This window comes from Aulonocara sp. 'chitande type north' Nkhata Bay, linkage group LG2 (genome assembly GCF_057382095.1).
Source record: "Aulonocara sp. 'chitande type north' Nkhata Bay isolate Kocher_YH1m ecotype deep benthic linkage group LG2, A_spYH_male_GT1.1, whole genome shotgun sequence".
Lineage (NCBI taxonomy): Eukaryota > Metazoa > Chordata > Actinopteri > Cichliformes > Cichlidae > Aulonocara > Aulonocara sp. 'chitande type north' Nkhata Bay.
The window spans coordinates 28,355,712-28,381,585 of NC_141345.1; the positions used below are offsets into that span (position 1 = coordinate 28,355,712).

At 38.1% G+C, this 25,874-nt stretch overlaps 1 protein-coding gene across 1 annotated transcript in view; it reads left to right on the forward strand.

Annotated features, from left to right (window-relative positions):
* The first annotated feature begins 486 nt into the window (after positions 1-486).
* The window catches only part of LOC147338110 (neuronal acetylcholine receptor subunit alpha-7-like), a 37,424-nt gene continuing 12,036 nt past the window's right edge, over positions 487-25,874 (forward strand). Inside the window, exons 1-4 of the mRNA XM_086257969.1 lie at positions 487-821; positions 18,495-18,634; positions 22,055-22,099; positions 22,772-22,881. Coding sequence (XP_086114095.1) covers positions 752-821; positions 18,495-18,634; positions 22,055-22,099; positions 22,772-22,881 — 365 coding nt within the window. The 5' untranslated portion in view covers positions 487-751. The remainder of the gene's footprint in view (positions 822-18,494; positions 18,635-22,054; positions 22,100-22,771; positions 22,882-25,874) is intronic.

A 25,874-nucleotide genomic window follows, 5' to 3' on the forward strand; every position in this document is an offset into this window, starting at 1 on the left:
CACAAATGGAATCAATCTTCATACCTTACTCTGTGCAAGAAAGATAAGATTTTTTTTCCATGAACATCTAAAAAAAGTCCCTGTTTAATTCTACTGTTTACTGTAATAGACTGCAGTGTATACAGGCGTGACTGGGAGAGCATACACACAGTCCTGTTTCCATCACTTCAGGGGACTTTACATTCAGGGTTTCGTTACATCATTACCTGAGGTCAAACACTAACATTATCACCCCCAGAATGTGAGCAATATAAGTGGGCGGCACGCACACGCACCTTTATTTGATTAGACTAGTTGAGTTTAAGTAGACACTAATGTAATCTTTAGTCAGTGTCTCGTGAGCATGTTGTAGGATTTAACATTCAAATGTGAGCTAGTTTTCAGGGTTAGCACACAATTACTGGGTTACAGGCATCTCATCAGCCTCATCTGTGCTCATACTCCCGTGACAGAGCTATTACTTTACTGTATCCTGTTGTGTTACCTGTGATGCGCACTCAGGCTGGGAAGGAGGTGCACTGTGCAGCGTTGTGTGCGTGTGCGTGTGAGGGAGACTGAAGCAGCGTGAACGTGCCAATCTGAACTCCGCACTCCTGTCTGTCAGTCTTTTTTTTTCTTTTCTTTTTGCAAATCTCTCACGCCGTCCGGGTCCCCTTCGTTTTCCCCAGCCGCATGTTCATTCCACCGCCGAGCCGGATCAGAGTTCCCGTCTAGCCGACACAACCGCTGGAGTTCACTGGACGGTGCCAGCATGCGGTGCCACAAGTTTTGGAAACCGTGTTCGCTTGGATTTTATATTTGGATCGCAATGCTTTTCAGAGGTAGGTTTGGGGCAAAGTTGTTCTTCCCCTCCAGTTTATACAGATGATCTAATGAAGGGTACCGACTTGAAAACGATTTTTGTTTTTGGTTTTTTTGAGGAGGATGGTAATTTAGACCTGAGTTTACGTCCTCAAACGACTAGTAGGGAATCTTTTCGGCATTTTCGGAAAGTTTTCTAACATTAAAAACAATCAAAATTGATAGGATAATTTTAAATTGTCTGACATAAACAAACCAGAGTACGTTTAGATAATTTCATATCTGGATATAATGTGGAATTTTTTACTTAAGACCTCACAGTACAGGACTAGGTGACGGTTTTTTGTTTAGCAGTCACCATACACCTGCTGAATAACACTGGCTGCTGAATCTTTCACAGGCTATAGCCTGGGTAGGAAATTCAAAGATTTATAAATCTTTGAATTTCCTACCCAGAATCCAGACTAAAAAACAAGTTAAAGACGCAAAGAGTTATTTTTAAACACTGAGCATATGTGTGCATTACTCTCTACATTAATGTTTGCTGCGTTGAATGATGATGATGTGCATGCATGACTCTATAATGCATTGCTAAGCCCCATCCCATCATCAGCATCATCATCTAACATCTGGGTTGGTTACTTAACTCAGTGGTTTTGCTGAATCTGCTTTCCAAAGCACTGCTTTATGCATAGACATATGTCCACCGCGAACCCGAACCTGCCACCTTCCACTTCACCAGTCAGAAGGGAGGCAAGACCAGGAGACAAGGTCAAATCAAGTGATAAGACATTCTAACACATGTCACATATGGCTGTTGGCATGTATTGGTAATAGCACGCTAGTTATCCTTGAACAGGGTTAGCATGTAATGACTTCTCAGAATTGTGTGGTTTACCTCTTTCTTTTTTGTTGTTTTACATGAAGCAAGAGTAAAAACTTAACTGTCTTGGAAGCTTAGTTTTGCTTTATTGACATATGTGGACATGAAACAAAAAATGAAGGGAAGCGCAACAGAATGGATACGGTTTGTTTCACCCATTGATGTTTTTTTTTTTTTTTACTGTCTTTTAAGTGGCTACCAAAAATCAAGCACAGACACGACTCCACAGCACGCTGTTCAAACAGGGCATCATAACTGATGAAGCAAAAGCGATGAGCCCCATGCCAAGTAAAGGGTATTACCTCTCTCCATGTTAAAGGGGACAGAGGGAAAACAATTAATCCATTAAAGTACTTCAGGGAGTAAACTGGCACATCCAGAAAACATGCTTAGACTCACAGGGGTCCAATATAAAGACTGTAACCTCCCCCAACCACCCACAGACACACACATACACCCACCCACATACACACACACTACTCTGACTACACCAATGGCATCCTACTGAAACAACAGCCTCACTGCATACGTGTGACTCAGAATCAGATGTTTTTATTTAAAATAGCAGGGAAAAAACAAGACAAAGCAAAAAAAGAACAACCTGAACTAGTCTTCTACCAAGTGTTTCTAGTCTTCTAGTGTTTTCAAAATCAAATACTGGTTGACCATAGAGTTGTATTTGTTGCATCCATCCATCCATCCATCCATCCATCCATCCATCCATCCATCCATCCATCCATCCATCCATCCATCCATCCATCCATCCATCCATCCATCCATCCATCCATCCCTTCTATTCTGTTTTGGCAGCAGGGTACACCTTGGATAGGTCACCAATCTATCGCAGGGCTAACACAACCATTCACACTCACATTCACACCTATGGGCAATTTAGAATGATCAATTAACCTTACCTCACTAATTGCATGCCTTTGGATTGTGGGAAGAAGCCTGAGTACCTGGAGAGAACTCATGTAAATATGGGAACAACATGCAAAGTCCACACTCTTAAATTGTTAATGTCTAGAATGGCTAGCTAGGGTGGTAGTGGTGGGAGAAATTTATGTGTGTACCTGTATGTGTGTGCAGAATATTTATAAATGTTAATATTCTATAAAAACTGTTTATATGTTTAGTAAAATAAAATAGTAGAGTTTTATACTTAATGAAAAAATATTAATGATTACTTTGGATTAAAAAATTAATTAAGGTTGATTTCAATTGAAAACAGGGATGTAGAGGTTCTTATGGTAGTTTCCTCCACTCTACTGAGTCAAACAAAACAGAACAGTGACCCGAAAAAACTGATGTTGTAGAGCTCTTTAACGTTTTCTAGTTTTGGTTATCTTTATTTGTAAAGCTCTCCTCAAATTATTTTCCCATCCTTTACCACCCTTGGAAGTCTGTGATTACTCAAACATTTATAACACAGCATGTTGTGCAGAAATAGTTAACAGGTTGTTCTGCTATTAAGTTAAACTCAAATGTTTAAAAGTAAACCTAAAACATTTTTATTTTGCATTAACCATGTAGGTGTTGAAGGATTTTTGTTTCCAAATCTGTAAAAGCATGTGGGTTGTGTTCAGTGTATACGAGATGTGGTGGTCACAGACTCAGTGCAGCACTTCAGAGGTCTTAGCTCCTGGATTAGGATTACAGTGGTGTCAGGAAGCCATAGATTGTAAATCTCTCCTCTATAAATTCATCTATCTAGAGGTCCATTAACAAACTGCATCATACACGATTATGCTCGCTACTGTAGCCAGTCACACAATGCTGGAAATGATGTGTTAATGGATGAGTTCATGGTTCATCAGTTGATTTAAACATCCCACACACAGAATGGTTATAGTGTGTGTGCTTGCTCTTTGGAAGCCCAGAGCTGCACAGAGAAGTGACAAGCATTATTAGTTAGCAACAGAATATGTGGATGGTTAAATCTATTACACTGAACAAAAATATAAACGCAACACTTTTGTTTTTGCTCCCATTCCCCATGGGATGGACGTAGAGACCTAAAATTCATTCCAGATACACAATATAACCATCCCTCCCAAACAGTGGTCACAAATCAGTCCAAATGTGTGGTAGTGGGCACATCTGCTATATTGAGATAATCCATCCCACCTCACAGGTGTGCCACATCAGGATGCTGATCTGACATCATGAGTAGTGCACAGGTGTACCTCAGACTGCCCACAACAAAAGGCCACCCTGGAATGTGCAGTTTTTTGCGCTATTGGGGGTCTGGGGACCCAGAACCGGTCAGTATCTGGTGTGACCACCATTTGCCTCATGCAGTGCAACACATCGTCGCATGGAGTCTATCAGATTGTCAATTGTGGCCTGTGGAATGTTGGTCCACTCCACTTCAATGGCTGTGCGAGGTTGTTGGATATTCGTGGGAACTGGTACACGCTGTCGTATACGCCGGTCAAGCACATCCCGAACATGCTCAATGGGTGACATGTCCGGTGAGTATGCTGGCCATGCAAGAACTGGGACATTCTCAGCTGCCATCTGCCCTGAACAATGTGAACCATGATTCATCCGTGAAGCGCACACCTCCCCAACGTGCCAGACGCCATCGAATGTGAGCATTTGCCCACACAAGTCTGTTACGGCGACGAGCTGGAGTCAGGTCAAGACCCCGATGAGGACGACGGGCATGCAGTTGAGCGTCCCTCAGACGGTTTCTGACAGTTTGTGCAGAAATTGTTTGGTTGTGCAAACCAATTGTTCCAGCAGCTGTCTGGGTGGCTGGTCTCAGACGATCTTGGAGGTGAACCTGCTGGATGTGGAGGTCCTGGGCTGGTGTGGTTACACGAGGTCTGCGGTTGTGAGGCCGGTTGGATGTGCTGCCATATTCTCTGAAACGCCTGTGGAGACGGCTTATGGTTGAGGAATGAACATTCAATGCACGGGCGACAGATCTGGTTGACATTCCTGCTGTCAGCATGCCAATTGCACGCTCCCTCATTGCTTGTGGCATCTGTGGCATTTTGCTGTGACACAAAACTGCACATTCCAGGGTGGCCTTTTGTTGTGGGCAGTCTGAGGTACACCTGTGCACTACTCATGATGTCAGATCAGCATCCTGATGTGGCACACCTGTGAGGTGGGATGGATTATCTCAATATAGCAGATGTGCCCACTACCACACATTTGGACTGATTTGTGACCACTGTTTGGGAGGGATGGTTATATTGTGTATCTGGATTGAATTTTAGGTCTCTACGTCCATCCCATGGGGAATGGGAGCAAAAACAAAAGTGTTGCGTTTATATTTTTGTTCAGTGTATATGAATTACAGTTTTCTGTTTTATCTCCATCCTAACGGTCTCCTTTACTTGCATCATTTTTAGCTCTAGGTCATTTCTCTAGTTTCACCCTTTTATTAGGGTTTCTTTTTACACTACTTTAAGTCATAGTCTTACTGCCTCACTAAAATATTTTGTGCTTTATTGAAGTTTACAGGTTCAGAGACCCTAATTTAAGTCCTTTAAGCATGATCAGGAATATGATGAAATGTAAAGGAATCCAGGATTTTAAAGGCTCTGTGATGGACTGGTTTTCATCCATCTCTTACACCTCCATCTAGCACAAATTATTTTTTCTCCCTGGATTCTTTTTGTACTTCCTGCTTAACTCAAATCAACTAATTTCCCAGAGTCTCATGTTCTTCCAGTCTCCCCAGCTGCATTTTGAATCAGGTTAGGTAATAGGCTAGTGACCTGGGTTCAAATGTAGGTTTAGAGCTGCTGAACATCTGGATGCTTCACTGCTGACCTCCCCTGACTGATATGTTTCCTTGCCAAACGACTGATAGTAAAATAATGAGCTGCTAGACCATGCCAGTGTAGATATGTCCTCAATTTACATGAATGCACACTTGCCTGGTGTTGGAGCCAGAGCGCAACACACAGTTTATAAGAATCATGCAGATTCTTATAAACAGAATCACACAGAAAAGCACTGTGCAAAAGTCTTGAGCCACCCCTCATTCTTTAATGTGTTGTTAGAAAATGGGAAAGATGTCCGGCGTCTTATTGAAACATGTAGAGTCATATGTGAACAAACTTGAAAGCCAATATTTGGTGTGATTATCTTCATTCTTCAACAGAGTCTGAAAGCTTTAGGTAATTTCTTTAAGTAGTCCTCAGGAATAGTTCTCCAGGCCTCTTCAAAGACATAGAAAAGCTCTTTGGATGTTGGTTTCCTTTTGCTCTGTCCTCTGTCAAGATGATCCCACACTGCTTCATGACATAGTTGGTTAAACGGGTCAGATTCTTGATTGGTTCATATCTGGATCATATCTTCATATCTGGTGGGTGGAAGTTTTATTTTAATTAGCAGTTTTAGATCTGCCTAAAACCTAAATCAGGGGTTCCTCAAAGCACTGCCCTTGGTCCATTACTCTTTACAATTTGCACGATCTCACTTAGTACTGTCATAAGCAATCACAGTATACAGAAATCTGACCACATTAACACAGTATTGAAGTCACTTCACTGACTCCAAGTGCAATATAGAATTACCTTTAAAATCCTTTCAAGGATTAAGCCTATTATATCACAGAGCTCTCAATGGTTAGGTCCCACACTACATCTCTGACTTGCTCACTGTTTATTAACCAGTCAGAACTCTCAGGTCGTCAGACTGAGATGACAGGATTAGTCTCACTATACTGAGGGTGCTTTCAGTTATTGTGTTTCTGTTCTTTGGAAGGAGCTGTCTGCTGACCTGAGATATTATTAAATGTGTGTGTAAATTCAAATACAACCTCTAAACCTTTTTATTCAGACAGCCTTACACTCCATAGGGGTTTTTTTGTTTGTCTTGTTTTATTTGAATTTGTTATTTTTACTGCTTTATTGTAAACCTACACCATACATGTTTTTATGTTTTTATCTTCTGGGTTAAGCACATTGAATTAGCATATAGTGAAATGTGCCATTCAATACTGTTCAACACTGTTTCATCCCTGGAGTATGTTGCTATTTCTTGTTTCTGTCACTATAGTGTCTGGATTCTATTATCTCTCCACACTGTCACTGTACTGTGTTGGCCACAGTCTACAAAAGAGATTCATATCTATGCTGTTCACCTTTCTATTATTGTTTTATTTAGAGTAAAAAAGAAGATTTGAAGTGCTGTATAAGTACTTTAAAATTGACAAACTGTTAGTTGTAGGAGTTTGTGGTGTAAAACAAGGTGTGTTGTCCTGATCTAATTCCATCTCCTAGAAGCAAATTATAAAGTCTTAAACTTTATTTGTTTGAACCTGTGAAAATCTGTTTCCCCTGCAATGATCTGCATATAGTGCAGCTGTTATTGTTTTGAAAAAATAACTGTGCGAGGCGATAACTTCTTTTTTACTAGTATGTTGACCATTTTCCTGAAACCTTCCTTACTCATTGTATTTTTGGTCACTTATCTTGGACATCTGAAGTGACATTGGACAATTGTTCTAGGTTGACATCACTGGCCCTAAATCTGAATTATATCCAAACTACAGGTAATGATCTGCCTCTAGGATCAAAATCTTTGCCTTCTGCTGTGCCAGACATTTGATTTTTGTTTTTGACGTTCTGTTATATGTAGTATATCACTGCAGTCAAGTGAATTCAGGAAATTTCAGGCTCTGCGGTGCAAGGAACAGCTGTGATTGGCACATGCAGGCACGCTGTCAGAGAGAGCTTGATTTGCTTTTACTTCATGTCTAGCTGTAGCACACATTTTCATTATCAGTCAATCACGTTCATTTAAAACTGCAGGAAGTTGAAATTGTGATTCAGATTAAAATTTGATTAATTGTGCAGTCACCTTCCATCTTTTAGTCTTGACTTCTGGATTCAAAAAGCTAACTAACCTTTAAAATCGACAAAACAATGTGTAAGATCACACAAGGTATACCTATCATCCTGCCTATAGTGATGTTACGCATTCATTACCAATGCTGCAGCAGTATTTTTTTGTGTCAGACATATAATTTGTTGATATCTGCAGGACGGACTGCATTTTAAAAATATCAGTATGTTTCATAGCTGAGAAGTCCGTCTATTGATACTGCTTCAAAAAGACCCAGTTACGTTACATCCCAGTCTATTTAAGCAAAATATACAGTATTTGTTAAATGTTTATATGTTACGCCTAACTGCAAACAAGGAATGTATTATAGTTTGCACTCTAGCCTGTGTTTACATTCTGATTTGGTATGTTTATTTTTCCAGCTGCCAGCAGATTTGATTTATATTCAGCAAGTTTATCATCTTCGGACTAAAAACATTCACGGTGTGACTTCAGCATCAGATATATTGCACATTCATTCAATAGTGGAAATTTTTCCATATTTGTTTCTTCCGCAAACACTCATAAATACAGTGCACTAATGCCATATATTTGCATGAGAAAGGGTCTAGATGCGTAGCATTTGTTGTGATGTCGACTCTCCGGGCCCTCAGGGAGTGGCATTCTGTTAGCAGCTGGGTCATTCTTACTATTCGGTGCCATTTGAGTCCTAATGACATAATATGGTATATTTAGTGTAAAACTTGTCTAATGCTTATTTCTAAACCATTTTCTTGTATGTTTAACCCCCCTCTACCATAGAACACATTGATATATACACAGGATAAATACATTAAAAGTAAATTACTTTTATTTTAGCACAAGTCACTAAAGTACTATGTCCCCAGTCATGCTTGCTCGACTTCAGTTACAAATATAACTTAAAAAAAAAAAAATAAATCTAGATTTTTCATCATTTCTGGATTGGCTTATTTCTAATGTTCCTCATCAAATGTTCTTTTTTATTATTAATGCATGTTTAATACTTAAAATCTTTAAAAAATGTTGTGTCCCTGAATCAACTGTCACCCCTGTTACTCTGATAAGAATTCCATAGAACACATCACCTGATTATTCTTTTAGTCACATGACACTCCCGGATGTAACATATTTTGGAGGGAAAACTTTCAAGAAGAAGACGAGTAAGTACCACTCTTTAATCAACCCTTTTTTCAATGTTTTAGCAAGATTTTGTAATGTGGCAAAGCATAACACGTCCAACCTGTTACGCTTATTAATAGTGGAAACAATTTTTTTTTTGTAATTTTTATAATATGGCTAATAAACATGTTAAAAATGGTTCTTAGTGGTCACCATGTACTAGCTTGTTGTTCATCATACTAGTAGTAATGGCTAAGTTTAGCATAAAATCTCCCCCCTGTTACCGTCACCCCTGTTATTGCTATGCACTGTAACATGAAATTTCCTTGCAGATTTTAAAAAGGGACATTGTAGCTTTTAGAAAATGTAAATATTACTATAACTGTGTATTCAAAACAGTTATTAATAGAAAATTGAATGTCCTGTAACAGGGTGGACATTTGGCACGTCATGGGTAAAGACTTTGATTTTAAAAAATATTATAATATAATATCCTTAGCTGGACCAATACATTTTTCTTATAGGTTGAAAATCCCTCTTTTAGATGAAATGTTAAAATAATTCAAAATTTTGTATTTTTTGATGAAGAGTGATCACACTGAAATGGCACCGAATAGTAGGAATGACTCAGCTCCTTTGTGCAGCATAGTCCTTGCCAGATTCATCACTCTAGTCCCAGGGCACTGTGGGTTCAGAGCCTTTTTGTGTTCCATACTGGATGATAGATCTGGCTTTTTGCATCAGGTTTTATGAGATTTGCCAAGTTTGTTGTGTGAAACAAAATTACGATAAATAATAATAGATCTGTTTCTTGTGTAGAGTTATTTTATTTGTATGTTTTGTGCTTTTCTCTTAGGGACAAACCTCAAAAGAAAGAACCTGCTGGCTGCATGTAAATTAATGTTGAGTCACACTAAAGTGAATGTCTTTAAAGCCTTTTATTTGTATTTTAATCTTCCCGAGCCTTTTGTTACTACAGCTTTGTAGTGTTGCTGTTTATTCACCAGGATTAAAGTTACATCATTTAGAACCTCGGGGGTCCCAGCTATACCAGAGTCCCCGGGTTAACTGTGAACAATGTCTGTCTAGGAGCAAGATCACTGGTGTGAATAACAGTTTATGAAGACTGTTACACTCCAGCTGCAGGAAAAAAACATCTATAACAATTGCTCCATCACTTATGGATTATATATTATGCTGAAGACAGTTTTGACATTAGGAGATAATGCCTTTTGAGTCCTTTTAAATTGATTAATGTTCATGAGATGCAATTTTGCTGCATCATCTCACTACTGTTATACATTTGAAGGCTGATGATGGGTGTCACTGTCTCAGGGTATAGGCAGAGGTAAGTGCAGATGAGGAAGAGATGGAGTGGCACAAGTATTTCAACCTTTTGCCTAAGTAAAAGGTCTAAAAGTCCTGAACGTCTGAGCTATGGATAGTAAACATAAATGGAGACAGCACAGTGGAGCACCACAGGGGCCTGCATCCTCCACAATGCAGCCCCTTGATGGGGTTAAACTCTCTGCAGCATGGATATGATTGCATCATTGCACCCCGATCTGGGAACCAGTCTTTCCAGTGCTACAGTAACTGGTCAATAGTCAATATGCTCTGATGGTGTCATCTGTTTAGTATAAGAACCAGATGTGATGTTTTCCACAGCACCAGTATCGTCTTCAGTTTTAGATTCAGGTTGTAAAATGTGACTCACAGACAGCCGGCTAGCACATGTCCTCATAACCTCGGGGCTGATACAATGACATAGCACAGGCACACCAAGAATACTAAACACACCATTTCTGTCCCATTTGTTACCACTTATCTGTTAAATATCAGCATTCCCATTGATTAGTTTTCACTCAACTAATCACTCCAATAACTTCAAGTTAGTTAGCAATTTTCAGGCATGAATTTCAAACAGGCCTGAAGTCCTTTATTCACATGCAGTAAATAGCAGGTAGGTCTGCTGTAGATGTGTTTTCACTGCAGGAAACACTCAGTTTGATTTTGGTAAGGGTGCTGTCTTAGTTCTATCTGCTATGGAGATGGCAGGTTAAAGACAATTTAATGCGATCCAGTGTCTGATATTTGCTTTCTTACCTGCAGCTGAGCTGGAAAAAGGTCGAGGGCTGCTGTGCATGTGTGAAAACAACTGAAGTTACTCAGCCTTATGTCAATATTGCAAGTTTAGTTACATAATATTTTGGATTTGCCCAAAGCATAATAGTAATTAAATCACTTTTAACTGTATAGGTAATCTACACAATAGATTACCTAATATTCATGATTCATGTGGCAGATTATCTTGACAAAGGGAAAAAATGGACCGAGAAACAAAGCCATTATCATCGCTGCACAATGGAAAGCAGCTCAGCGTGGATAGGTTTACCTGGCCACAACAGGGGCCCTGATTTAAGAGCTGGTCATTTAGTACTCTGCTTAAAATAGCAATCCTGTTGTTTGGGTGTTTGTCTAAGAGGTATGTGTGACAGCAAGAAGGAGAATGAGTCCCTCAGGCTGTTTGTGTGTGAATAGCCTGTCTGATGAGCCTGTTTAGAAGCCTCATCTGAACATACTGACCTAGTAAAAATATCCAAAAGGGACAGAATCAAATAGCTGAATTTCTCAGTATATATTAATTTGTGAGCATGAAAGAGAGAAGATTAATGTGCTTAAATGCCACCCCAAAATCACAATCACTTTGCGATGGTCACCTTCTGCCTGTTTGTTTGGCCTCACATGACCTCGACCTCAAACGACTCTGCTATTTCTTTGCAGCTGATTGGAAATAAATTGCATAGGTGACAGTGCTGATTTGGATGGTTTTGTTCATATTTTTGTGTGCGCCATCTCATTCTCTGTAAATAAGAGCAAAAGGATAGAAAAGGGAGAATGTACTTTTCATTTTCTTGTAAAGATTTGCTCTTGACATTCAAAAGTGCTTCAGATAATTTATATTTGTGGAAATAATCAACATAAATCCATCCATCCATCCATTTTCAGCTAAGTCAGTGACATTTGCGTACAACACATAATTTAGATATCGTAGATATTTTGTACTAAAACGAATAATTTGAGCTTCACTGATCACATAAGAACAAATTTCGGTTACATTTAAGCCCTCAGACAAGTTCTCATAACGTTGATTAAGTCTTTTAGCATTAATGATATTATGAAAGTTGCCTTGCTATTACCTAGTTTTTCAAAATTTAAAATCTGGTATCTTATAGTGATACTTTTTAGTTTATAGAGCAATGTGTAATTTGTTGGAGGTGAAGGAAGTAAAAATCATTGCACTGGAAAATGAACAAGCTACAGCTAGGTGGAGGTGGTGGAAAGACCAAGGAAAGTTTTGAGCAGCGTCTGATTCCAAAGTTAAAAAATAAGAACCAGAAGTTAGAAAGATAAGACCTGCACTGCAGATTTAAGGTGTTTCTTTAGACTATGTCTAAAAGAGTCCATCCCACAAAGCACCAATATCATTATTAATTTCTTTAGTATTTGAAGACCTCTAAATTTTTGCTCGCATACAACATCAACACAGACTGATTGAGAGACAAGCGACACATTTCTGGACAGGTTGTCTTATCAGCACAGAGCTAAAAACATAATGATATTCATACCAAATTCACATCTCCATGGGTCTCACATTTTTAATTTCCTCTCCATTCAGTTCCACAGTCATCTGTGAGCTAGAGCGCACATCCAATATTCTTCTAATAAATTTCATGTCAAGGAAATCCACACAAATAAAATTGGCATGGTCTGTAGTAGTAGACCATTTGAATATGTGAAATGCATTAAACTTTCCCCCTGGTGGTGCCTTGGAGTGACCAGGAGCAGGCTGGCTCTCCTTATTAGAACTAAATGCATGCAGACACCTCGGGGTAAGCTCAGAGTGCCAAATCATTATGAATTGTAACGTGGACACATCATTGTGAGCCTGTGAGTGTACTGAGTTAAAAACAAATCACCTGTTTCTGTGGAATCTGTGTCTAATGTGGAAATGAGGATGAGACTTGTATTGACATCAACAACACATTGCCATTGTGTTTGTTCTTGACTCAGAGGTAGCTGTTTTTTAAAAATGAAATTTAGCCTCTTTTTAAATTTACAGTTGCATATTCTTTTATTGTTGTTGTTTGTATACAGTGAGTCAGCAGCAATCTCCTGCTGGATGCCTCAGTGTTTCACCGGTGATAAAGATACTGACACAGGGTAAACAGGTCATCAGAGCCATGGGATGAAACCGAACGTCATTAACTGGGAGGGAGAAAGGCAAAATATAGAACTACAATGGGCTGCAGCGGGCTCAGTGGGGCTGAGCATGACAACACAGCTTTTCTCCCACTTTCTTTCTTGTTCTCACTCACTTCTGTGGTTGCTCTCTGGGAAAGGTCCAGGTTCTTCTGATGTGGTAGGGTCCCCTTTCTTCATACTAGCTGCAGTTAGCTCACCAAATAAAATGAAGTTTTATGTTTAATTGAGAAGTATTAACAGCAGAAGTCTGTCGAAAAGAGAATTTGGTTAAACTTGAAGAAAATGTTTCTTTGTTCAAAACTTGGCTGCTTAAGTATTTTGTTTGAAGTAAAGTAGACGTCCTTCTGACAATTCCTGAATTTTCTCTCACATAAACAATAAATTTAACTCAAACAGAACCCTGAAAAAAGTGCTTTCATCCACAGTAATCCACAATTAAGTGCATTTTTCTGCAACAGTGTGTGGCCTACCAGTGTTTGTGAGCTTTCTGAAGGAGGCAGAGATAGTCACTACTTGTTCCAGTGGCAGTATAGACTCAAAGTTTGGTTCCTGAGACTGAGACAATTGTCTCTTGACCTTCTCTGCTAATATCTACAAATGGTCTGACCTTCACTTTTTAAATGTACATATAAATAATGAACAGATTCTCTGTTGTAAAGTTGAGCTAATAATCAATAATTTTGTGACCTTTTCATAGGCTGATCATTTCCTGTAGTGATCTATATGGGGTTAGAGGGACTGAGCATTGAAGGCAGTTGTTGTATAACATTAGCCTGAGTTTAGCAGGGATAACATGCATAGTATAAAAGACACAATACGTTAAAATGAAATATGTTAATGATGCAGCTTAGTTTCAACAAATACCCCCATGGTCAAAAGTAAATGCATTAATAAACATGTTATTTTTTAACTGGCAAGTTATTCATGTACTGTAGTTAGGGAAAGTTTGTGGCTCTTCTATTAATAACACCAGCATTCAACCCTTAAGTCCCCCCTAAAAAAACCCAGCAGAGATTTTTGGGGGCCTTAAGTAACATACTCCTGAACTGGAGTAGAACAAGGATTTTCTCTTCCCAACAACCACAAACCGCCTGCTGGTCTTCTGCTGGTGCAATGGTGGTTAGCGCAGACATGTCACAGCAAGATGGCTGTGAGATCGTTTTTACGTGGCGCTTGTATGTTCTCCCTGTTACTGTGTGGGTTATCCCACTAGGTTAATTGGTGATTCTAAATCAGCTGTATGCAAGATAGATATGTGAATGCTATACACACACAGTGATGCTCTTTTATATATACATTTTCAGAAAGAGAGTAAGGAAGTAAATACTATGAACCCAAATGTTGTTTTGTCAGGACTCTGTAAAAATCTGTATGTATTTGCATATATTTGTACAGTGTACAGGCAATAGAACTTCATTATTAAAGTAGGACCCCATTCAGTAATAGTATTTGGTAGTATTTTGCAGTATTACAATTTATTTCTTTAATTAAAGACATTAACTGGTAAATGGTAAATGGCCTGTATTTGTATAGAGCTTTACTAGTCCCTAAGGACCCCAAAGCGCTTTACACAACCAGTCAACCACCCATTCACACACACATTAACCCATGTAGAACACTCTTATCTCCCTGCAACAGGAACACATTTGCCCAAATGGGTGAATAAAGTGCCAAGAAAGTGCTCCAACTGAGGGTCTACATCAGTTGACCTATCATGGATCACCATTAAAACAGTTTTCACATTTTTTCCCAACTGTGCAAATTGCTAAGAAGACTCGTAGAATAACATATATGTGTTAAAAGTATATATATATATATTTATCTTTTTCCTTGGTTTAGTTTAGTGGTGTAAATGGAGTCATTTGGAATTGAAATGAACTTTGTGTAAAGGTGACTGAGATATAACCTCAAAGGTCAAACCTCTCAAACTATTTATATAATATTCTTAGTTCTGAAAATATTTGATTGACCTCTCTTGTTTGACCAGCAAGGTCTACACATATTCTGAGTATAAAATGAATGCTTTTCCTTTACGATACCTTCTAACACTGATGCACGGTAATCTTTCATATTTCCCCCTCAGAAACATATTACCACATGGAAATCACAAATTAATACAATAAATATATGTCATATATTTTCTATATTTTTTTTCTCTCTTTAATATATTGACCTATAGTGTACTGACCTTGGTAAGACTTGAGTGAGAAACCAAATCCATCATAATCCGAGTCTAGAAAATAATTAGCATCTGTGTTAATGAGCCACACCCATACAAGTTCCTAATTAAAAGTGTGTCACTCTCACTTTCTTATTTCAAAAAGAAAGCAACATTAACAATAATCTAATTCAATCTAAGCCAAATCCAAACAAAAAAAATTAAGAAAACATATTTGACTAAAAAAGGAAAGAATTTTTTTTTTATTTCTTTGAGGATTATCTTTATAGACAGTTTTCTATTATACTTATTTAAACAATAGAGCAGATTTGGAAAACATTGAGATAAATAGTGAAGGTGATTAAGAAAAATAGCTCCCACTGCTCCCTTTACTTCCTTCTTTCATTCCCTCTGCTGGATGCGTAATCTTTGTTTTGTTTTGAGGACGCCTCTCGCTGTGTTGGTGGAAATTATTCCTTCATTGCATCTACTCATATAATCTTCATTAGTGAGATGATTAAAAAGAAAAAGAAAAAAGAAAACAAAAGGTATGAATCTACCCCTTCCTCCCTAATGTACACTGCACACGGTTGTATGTGAATTAAAGTTTGCAGTGGTTTATTTGACTTGATTATTTAATTCCTTATAAACTTGGTTTTATGATACAAGCTGCAACAGAGACTGAGGTTTCAAATCTTTTTGATTGGTTTAGTTATGTTTGTTTGGCCCTCTGTTCACATTTCACAGTAATAACACATAAAAGTGACACAGGAGGGAGATTGGCCGGATAACAGCTGCAGACGAGGCTGTGTTTGAGTCATTGTGAATGTGTGCATGCAAATTTTATTGAGGGTATATCGACATATTTATAACTTTGTTGTGCTGTGATTTCTTTAAAATGTCTTTTTGACCTTGCAGAAGAAATCAACTTTTAACATACTCGTAGTCCATTCCAACACGTTTTTAAAAAGAAAGAAAAACAAATGGTACAGATGGTGAATAATGGTTCAGCATGCATGTGTGTGGCTATTAATGAGTTTAAATGTTTATGTGGGAAAAATATTTATTTATCAATCCCACTTGAGCAGAAGGTACTGGGCCTCAGGTGGATGGGTGCATAAAGTCTGAGAGTGTGAGGAGTCTTAGGAGCAGTCAGAGGGCATCTGCTGTGCTGAGCAGCTTCTTGCCTTTGACCTAAGGCTCCGTCCTCCTATAATTCTTCTCATTATAGTCCTAATGGGCCAATCAGCAGCATGCTAAGCCAAAGGCATGCTTCTATCATCTTCACAGCTTTGCAGGGCTGTGTCAGTAATCCCTTCTCCTTTTTCCCATTCATACTACATGCCTTCTCTGATGTATTTGTTCTGTTTCACTGGATTACTCCATCCAGCAATTCACTGTTGACTGCCCTCTGATGTTAATATGAGGGAGTCCTTTTACTGTTTGCATTAGAGTATCTATATGCATGGGAAGAGTAGCAATTTGGTATCTAGAAAACAATGTGTGGATTTAATGACCTGTGTGCTGTTGACCATGTTTTGAGAGTGTTGTGATTCCCAAAACATATTGGTCCTATGAAATCCTTTAAACAAACTATCAAAAAATAACAAAGATAAAAAATGTATGGGATTTAGTATTCCATCCACCCATCCATCCATCCATCCATCCATCCATCCATCCATCCATCCATCCATTTGCTTCTGCTTATCCTTTTCAGGGTTGCAAGGGGTGCTGGAGCCTATCCCAGCTGTCTTAGGGTGAGAGGCAGTGTACACCCTGGACAGGTCGCCGGTCACCATGTAGCACATCATCATATACCAGCTAGCCCAACATCAGTAACCCTTCAAACGTCACTGCTGTTTAGTTTCCTGTCTTCATTTATGCCAGAAGTGATAGCAGAGCTATATGTTTTAATTTTTTCAGAAATTCCTCAGTAAGAACATGGTATATCATGTTTAGGTGGGAAACTAGGCGAGCTAACTTTCTGCTAACTTCTAACTCAGTGAAATTGAATAAATTCTGTTTTTATGGATGCCTGGATTTTAAACTTCATTGTTACACCTGGTAGAGCAGCCACACTGATCATTTTATTAAAGATGAAAGAATTTATCTTTAATAAAATGATAAAATGATAAAACTCAGAAAATCTCAATCTGCTTTCATAAAAATTAGTTTGCTGTACTCAAATAGTCTCTGTAGCCACCAAATTTGAATCCAATAGCCAGTAAATCTGCCACAGCTCTGCGATGTTATTGCGTCAATGTGGATGAAAGACTCCAGCAACTTGTTGAATCTATGCCACAAATAATTAATGCAATTCTGAAAGCAACAGGGGGTCCAACTTCACAGCAAGATGTAACTAATGAAGGAACTAGTGGGTGTATATTATCACTTCGACTGTTAATTCACAACTTCAGCTTATGTTTTTCATTGTAGCTGGAATCCAATATCATTAAGAAATTCATCTACACCAACCCTCAGATGCTCACGTTTGTAGAGAATTAATGCTATATTGAATCAAGTTATTGGACATGCATATGATGTCATTTTAAGTCATTTTTGATACTCTAATTCCAGCTGTTTGATAATAAAGGCAGAAAATCTGATTTTTAATTTTTTTTACATTTTAAGGCCAAATACAGTATCATCCTGCAGCTAGTCAGAACAGTGACTTCAAGGTTAACAAAGTGTCCTGATGTGAAAAGTTAGGTTGTTCTTGTGCTAAACATGTATGGGGCATTTGAATCAATAATGGTGACAAAAGCTGGGCCAACAAACACATCAACCTAATCACCTTAATCCTAGAGATCCCCAAACTCACAGTCCCTCCACCCTCTCTTTGTGTTACAGTCAGCAGATGTATCTGCAGATGTCAGCACTTGTTTATTTGTTCATTATTCATCAAAACTCATGGCTCAACATACACACCTTCTTCTTATACATTTTCAATAAGCTCACATGATAAACTATAGAAATCAAAAGCCTCTAGAATGAGGCAGTAAGGCAGTGGTGCCAGCAAATGAAGGGTAAAAGGTTCTCAAGACCTTTAAAGATACTTTTTGGATTAGGAATTCAGCCCAAATGCACCACAGAATATGTTCCAAGAAATTGGATAGTCCAAGCCAAAAAAAACAAAAAACGTCTTTCTCCATAACATTGTTATTCTACCACTAGATTTATGGCTTAAAATGCAAAACACACCCTATCAATCACATGCTGACCTTCAGAAACTATTTATAGTGAGTGGAGGGCATGTAAGGAGTGGAGCATTTATGCAAACTAGTGGAGCTTAGGTGTAAAAAACTCATAGACCTCCATACTTGCTTTCATTCTCACAGAGCCTCCATGCGTATATGTTGTAAATGCAGCAGACGGCACTTTGGGTTTAATATGTATTCCACACAAACCCCTTTTCCTGTTGCATTTGTCCTCCAGGGTCCTTGCAGGGCGAGTACCAGAGAAGACTGTACAAGGAGCTGCTGGCTAACTACAATCGATTAGAGAGACCTGTGGTCAATGACTCAGCTCCCATCCTGGTGGAGCTGGGCCTCACACTTCTGCAGATCATAGATGTGGTGAGAAAACTGGATGTGTGTGTGTGGCATGGTATCTAGTTTGGTCATTTTAAAATAAAGAATGTGTGGAAAAATATGAAGTTTTCCAGGTGTAATTGTATGAAAACCTGAAGTGGATTTTAGTTACTTTAACGTTGACATTTTTGTATTTAGCTGAGTGTTACATTCATGGAGACTTTTCCGTGTAAGAGTTGTGGCTTTAAGGTTTGCGCTAATTTTGCAGGTGACATTAAATATTACACAATACAGGCAAGTATATATGCAAATGTGTTCTTGTTGTGTCTGTTTGAAGCTGTAATGTGGGTATCCATGAAGTGATTGATGAATCAAACACTACATTTGGGTTAATGAAACAATTTTAAAAGCTCTGTTTTATTCTATTTATTTTCATTTTAAGGTGGCTCTATTGTGTAGTAGTTTACTTATTTGCTTGGCAAGTGAAAGGTCACTGATTAGAGTGAGGCCCACTGTGGTGACCACTTGTTGCAAGGGAGGAGCCAAAAGAAGATTACATTTTATTTTTAAAATTTTTGCAGCTCCTTCTTGCAGCTCAATTGTAGTTTTTTACCGTGCCTCAAAAGCCCTGTGATTTTCTCTACCACAGTTTCCCATGTTGTCTGGAGTATATTTAAGAGATTGTTTAGAATCTCCTTTCCTGATTGTGAGTTTGTGTGAGATTGCTCATACAATTCTTATTTATTAGCACACTGAATGGCTGTTACCAGCTGTAATGCATCCCATTTGGCCAAAAGGTGCCCTCCTAAACTTTGTGGTAAGACTGTTTTCCTTGTTAATGGTTGTGTTTAAACTCAACTTGTGGTTTGTCTTACCTTCGACCAAGTTGTTCTGGTGCGTAAATCTAACCAAACCCAAATCTTACTGTATAGTTTAATTTTAAACTAGAACTCTGCCCAATACACAGTGGAGTGACCACTGTTGATGTGTCTATATAAGAGTAATAAAAATGGTAAAAGTAATTCAGTGGTTGATAATATTCGATACAGGGGAGCTTAATACACTTTAAACAGTTGCAGTTTATGAACATTATATTTTATTCCTCTTTTCTCAGGCCTGTGACCCCAAAATCAGGTTTCTACTAACTTTAATGACTTTTTAAATAGTAAATGATCTTCTCAGAGTAGCAGCAGGTTGTCACATGAAGCCTCATTAACCATCAGAAAGAATTAAAAACGTAACAGACCCGACAGAGGCTGTGTGTACATTTATCAGTCAGTCTCATCCACAGAGAGGAGACAGTTTAGGGAAGTGTTAGCATGTTACATGCACTGGTTCTGAGATTTAACTGCCATGTGTCTGCTGTCATTTGTCAGAAATGACAGATGCAACAGTTTGTGTGTGTGAGAGCGTGCACTTTCAAAAGGACGTCTTCCTTTTGAAACTGGAAACAACTGGAAATAAAGCGTTTCCAGTTGTTCTTGTTTAATCTATTTGATAATTAAGGAACCACATGTTTTTCTGATGATCTACAGTTTCTAACAGACTGAGGAAGACATTCAGACAGATTCAGAATTTTACACTAGTTTACTGTAGTAGGGCTGTAGTCTAAAACAAACAAACTTTCAGTCCTTCTAAAATCATCTTTCAGTCTGTTTTTCCACTAATTTTTGTTTCTCTTTATATGTGGTGATGCTTCTTAAATCACTGAAAAGCTTTTATGTAAAAACTGAGGACTCAGATACTTACAAGTCATTTATTTGTCAGATCAGATTGGCTCTCCTTCATAAAGGGTCTTCAGTTAAGAGTGTACAAAAGATGTGTTTGGAATTAAATTTTTTTAGACTGAATGTCAATTAACTTTTCTGCACCTCAATATGTTTCTTTTTTGACAAAGATTTTTGACTGTTCCAGACAACTTTCAGAAAAAGGCTAATCCTGTTTATTCCTCCTGTCTCTAACAGTCTGATTTCTACTATCCATGTTGTTACTGAGATACTTTGACACGTGTCACCATCTTCTGCTCTTAGTTCAGTGGTATCCTTCGTTAATAGATACTCAGATTTTGTTGAAAGTGTGTCTTTGAGCATGGCCCAGGCCCATTTATTCCATCATACACCTTCCAAACAAAGTCAGCAAACTGAAGTGCAGTTTTTGGCCGCTGAGCTGCTTCATATGGACATAATGTCTGTCTGCTGCTTCAAAAGTTATCAGTTTCCTAAAAAGTAATTCCTGAGAGAGGCTGTTCCAGGGCATTTTTGTTGTATAAGTAGAAGCTGCTTAAAGCTCTTGGCAGTCTCTGATGCTTTTTCAATAATGAATCTGACCATCCTCTAGTTTTTTTTTTTAACTTGAGTGACGTGGACTTCATCTGTAATCAACAACCAAGGGAGCAGTCTTGACAGCAGGGTTTTGACGATGGTCTTAAGGAACTTTGTGATTTCTCATCTTGGCTTCTGGACAAGTTCATGCCACCGAGACCTGCATTGCTCCTGTTCTCCAACATCTTAGCTGGTGCTTCAAACAGCAACTGGTGTATTGTGTTCACTGAAGCTTTGGTCTGATTTTTATATGACGTGAAAATGCAAATGAACACGTATTGATAGAAACACCAAGATATTACTAGGAAATGTATACAACACTATTACTGTAACATACAGTAGAAACCCTCAAAGCTTGATTTTTGCTGCAATAATAATAATGATAGACCATAAATTAAATAAATAAATATTGCCATTCTATACATTATGGCCCTGTTTACTGTGCTGCAAGAATTTTGTCTGACATCAAATAGATATGCAAATTCAGCTTTTCAGGATATTCCGTTTTATTTTGATTGTTTCATTAAATTGTTTATAGACAAAGTTATTTACCTTTTATTTGACAAATTCAAAAAGAGGACAAAAAGCTAAAAAGATGCAGGAATTCTGCTTGGATTTCATTTAATATATATCCCCTTTTCTTTAAAGTAAGGGAGCACAGGGAGCAGGAATAGTGATGCTTGCAGAAATGCTAATTTCCACCCTGCAGCTAGAATATGAGCAACATCATTTCCAGAAATGCTATATGTACACTTTAAAAACATTTCCGAAGTTCATTATTTTATAATGTTCGTCATTCTTTGATTTCAGCATGACATGCAGTATTTTACAAGAGCTAGCATGATATTTTACATTACATCACCCCTGTTTAACAGACAGTGTTATATAAAAAAGCTTGGAAAAGTTTTAAATAGTCCTTTGCCACCATGAAGCTCTTTAACTGAGCTACACTTTATTGCAAAAAATCACTTCTAGAAGGTTTCACATAGCGTGGTTGGTTCTTTGGAAATGCAAAACAGCTGCAATGACTTGCTGATCACAAAGGCATTTTCCAGTTTATTAAATATGAATTGCTTTGGTTCTTTGCTCTTATATAAAAGAAAATCTCACTCTCTTTTTGTCTTTCTTCTACTTCTGTTTTTAGGACGAGAAGAACCAAGTGCTGATAACGAATGCCTGGCTGCAGCTGGTGAGTTAAAGTCTGAGTGGGGCACATGACCATCAACTTAATGTGCTGTAATACTTGCTTAATTGTTGTCTCTGAAAATAACAGTGCATGCTCTAAAAGTTGGAATAGTCTTACTCATTTCGGCAACTCTATTATCAGCATTATAGGTGTTTTTCAGTTACACCTAACAATTTGGCTTTTTTAACCTGCTCACCTATGAAAGCCTGCCTGGACCCAAGCACCAGATTCTCGGTCTATGGAAAAAACATTGGAGCAACCTGATGTTTAGGTTTCTAATGGTACACAACACATAGGTTGTTAACACAAAAGGCTCAAGCAGCCAGATTCAGTGTCTCTGTGTCATTGTCCTGTTGCCTTTCCCGCATATACTGTTTATATGACACAGTCGACACCCAAGTCCAAAGTCCAGGTGTATTTAAAGAAATAGAGCAGCTTTCAAAAAGCTAAGAGAAGAATTATCACTAGTTTACTGTCCCATCCTTTTTCTATTTTAAGATACAGACTTTTAATGTAGCTTGTCTGCTCCATTTACATTTTTGCTATTCAATTTCTTACATTGTGACAGGTTACAGGTTTAGCAGTGCATGAGGGTAAATTATGCCATTTTATAAAAATGCCACATAATCTATAACTGAATGAATGAGTCTATAAATATGTATGTTTCTGTCTCAGTACTGGACAGACATCTACCTGACCTGGAATCCAGAAAACTATCCCGGTGTCCAAAACCTGCGATTTCCTTCAGACCAGGTCTGGACGCCTGACATCCTTCTTTACAACAGGTCAGTTCTGACTTTGTCCACTCATTGCAGCCTTACTTTAGAAGGTTATGACCTTGATCTTTCTTAAAAAAATGTTTTTCTACTTTTCTTGTGGAGCAGTTTAACACTGTCTGTCCTTTGCTACAAATAAACTCACCTCTCAGAGCCATCTTTCCTTGCACTATGTATTTTTGACAGGAGCGAATTAAACGTGTATATAATTCTTTAGATATGCCGCCATTTTTTAAATTAAATTCCACCTTTAATCTCCACAAAACCGTGCAGATTAGTTTGAGCCAAAGTGATAAATATTCAATCAAAATGCAGCACAAACACATTAATACAAAACAGGAGGAGACGGGTTATTTTAAAAACTCTGTGGCAGTCAAGTCACTGACAATGAACGAAAGCTGATAAAAAGCAGCTGATGTCATTAAAACTGATTTTCACTATATTAAAAAAATATTAAAATGTTAAAAAATAATAGTTTTTAATGAATTTAGGAGCCGCACAAGAGCTAAGGTCAAAATCATTGTTTTCATAAACGATGTTCAACAAGCTCATTGCATTTTTGATTCAGGTCAAGCTGATGATGGTGGCTTATCCACTTCATGCTTCTGTGTAAGGCTTTCTCAGTCCAATTAGAGATGTAGGCCAGTTGTTTTCCTCCAAAACAACTAATTGCAATGCTTGAGTGAGAGATGGATGTTCAGTTTGAGACTAAAAGGAAAGGAGAAGATGAAGGGATGGATAAATTTAGTACCTCCAGCACACACATCACATGGAACATTAGGACAAAACAAAGGTCTAGGAGTATTAACCCAAATTTTAAAAGCTTAGCTTTTAGACCTGCCAGGATTACCCAACCTAATCTCTTGACTCTCACCCCTCTCTTTCCCCATGTCTGCCTTTTACCCTCCCCTACCCCTTCACCGCCGGCCCGTCTCACCATCCCTCTTTTCATTTCATTTCATTTGTGTCTCCCTCCACGTCTCTTTCATAACTCACTGTCTTACTATAATTCATTCCATTCAATCAACTCTTTCTCTCCATATTTTATCGTTCCCATCTTTCATCGAGTGCTCTTTATAAATCACTCCATCTGCTCTGTCAAAGTGTCAGCATGTTTCCTCGCCCTCCTCTCTCTGCCCGCTTGTCTTGTTTCTGAACTGGCTACACACTCCCCTAAAACTTAGGTGCTACAAATGTTATTTACCAAACACTTTGTTTTGGTGTTTTGTCTCCATATTTTTTTGTTTGACTTTTTTTGTCAAATCTAATCAAATCATAGTGAAACGTATCAGTCTGTGCAAAACAAAGGTTCTGTCCTCTTTGTTTCATGTTAAGGGTTTTCTATAAATTTGCATACTTTGTCAAAGTAAATTCTCCCTGTTGTATTTTACAAAATATATTCATAGTAACATATGTCCATTACAGCACTACTGCTAATATATTATGGCCTGAATATTTTTTTTACAGTTTTTTCAGAGCAATGGCTGAAAAAAACCCCAAAACAGACTCTAATGAGAAATCAAAATATCTGTTGAACTCGCTAAAAATGAACAGCAACATGAAGCTAAATATGAAGATCCAGTCCACAGTTGAGCATGAGGGTTTATGCACCTCATGAGGAAATATCTAAATTTACAGTTTTCAGAAATATTAATAATATAGCTACTATTACAGTTATTATTGGTAGGGTTGCTATAGTTACACTGCATGACACTGAGCTTTTACACAAATGCACAACAAACATCTGTACAAAAATTCCCACGACCTCTTCTCTTAGGGGTGCCACTTGGGCTGATGTATGCAGTCTTGGTAAATATAATAATTACATACTAAATAGTACTTATTCCATAATAAGGTTATAATAACTCATAACCTAAAGTAACACTGTGAGGGACCAAGCAGCCAAGGCATAGAGGACACGGGAAAAATGTCTTCAAAATGGGTTCTCTTTATTTTAACCCTCAAAAAAAGTTCAAAAAGACAAAATTCAAAAATATAATTAGTGGGCTCATAAAAGAGGTCAACTAAATATAACTCTACAAAAAGTAATTTCCAGAAACTTATATAAACAAAGTGGACACAACTTAACTCACAAACTGACCTATAATCACAAAGTTTGACCAAACCCTTTACACACAACAGGGGGGAAACAAAAACAAACACCAACACTAACTAAGCACAGAATAACTTTAAGTAAAGCTAAAACACCCCTGTTTCTGATAGCACGTGCTTGGTCCTGCTGAGCAGGCATTTTGTTCTCAGCCATACCTTTTGCCCAGACAGCAGACAGCCAACGCTCCAAACCAGGTAACTCAAAGAAAGAGAAACATAATTAATATAACAGAAAATATTTTTAGAAAAACCATACAATGCTATTATGCGTGTGCCTCATAATATCAGTGTTAGGTTTAAGTAAAATGATTAAAGAATCATATTAGTGAATAAGCAACTGCAAACCAAACTAATAAAGTGAATGAATGGACTAGTTTTACCTATGTGTGGCTGATGCCATCACAAACATATTCAACATATATATACATAACATATATACATGTAAGGCAGCACGGTGGCACGGTGGTTAGCACTGTTGCCGCACAGCAAGAAGGTCCTGAGTTCAATTCCACCATCAGGCCGGGGTCTTTCTGTGTGGAGTTTGCATGTTCTCCCCGTGTTTGCGTGGGTTCTCTCCCTGTGTGTTAGCCCTGCGACAGACTGGCGACCTGTCCAGGGTGTGCCCCGCCTCTCGCCCTATGACAGCTGGGATAGGCTCCAGCGCCCCCCGCGACCCTGAAAAGGATAAGTGGAAGCGAATGGATGGATATATACATGTATACAATGAATCTGCAAATATATATATATAACAAAAAAACTGCTATGAGGCATATTAAATAACAGTTTGTCATTTTTACCCAGAGATCTCGTCATCCGGTTTGGGCTAATTTATCTGTGATTTATAACTTTATATAACTCTAAGAACAAAATTTATTGCACTTAATCACTCT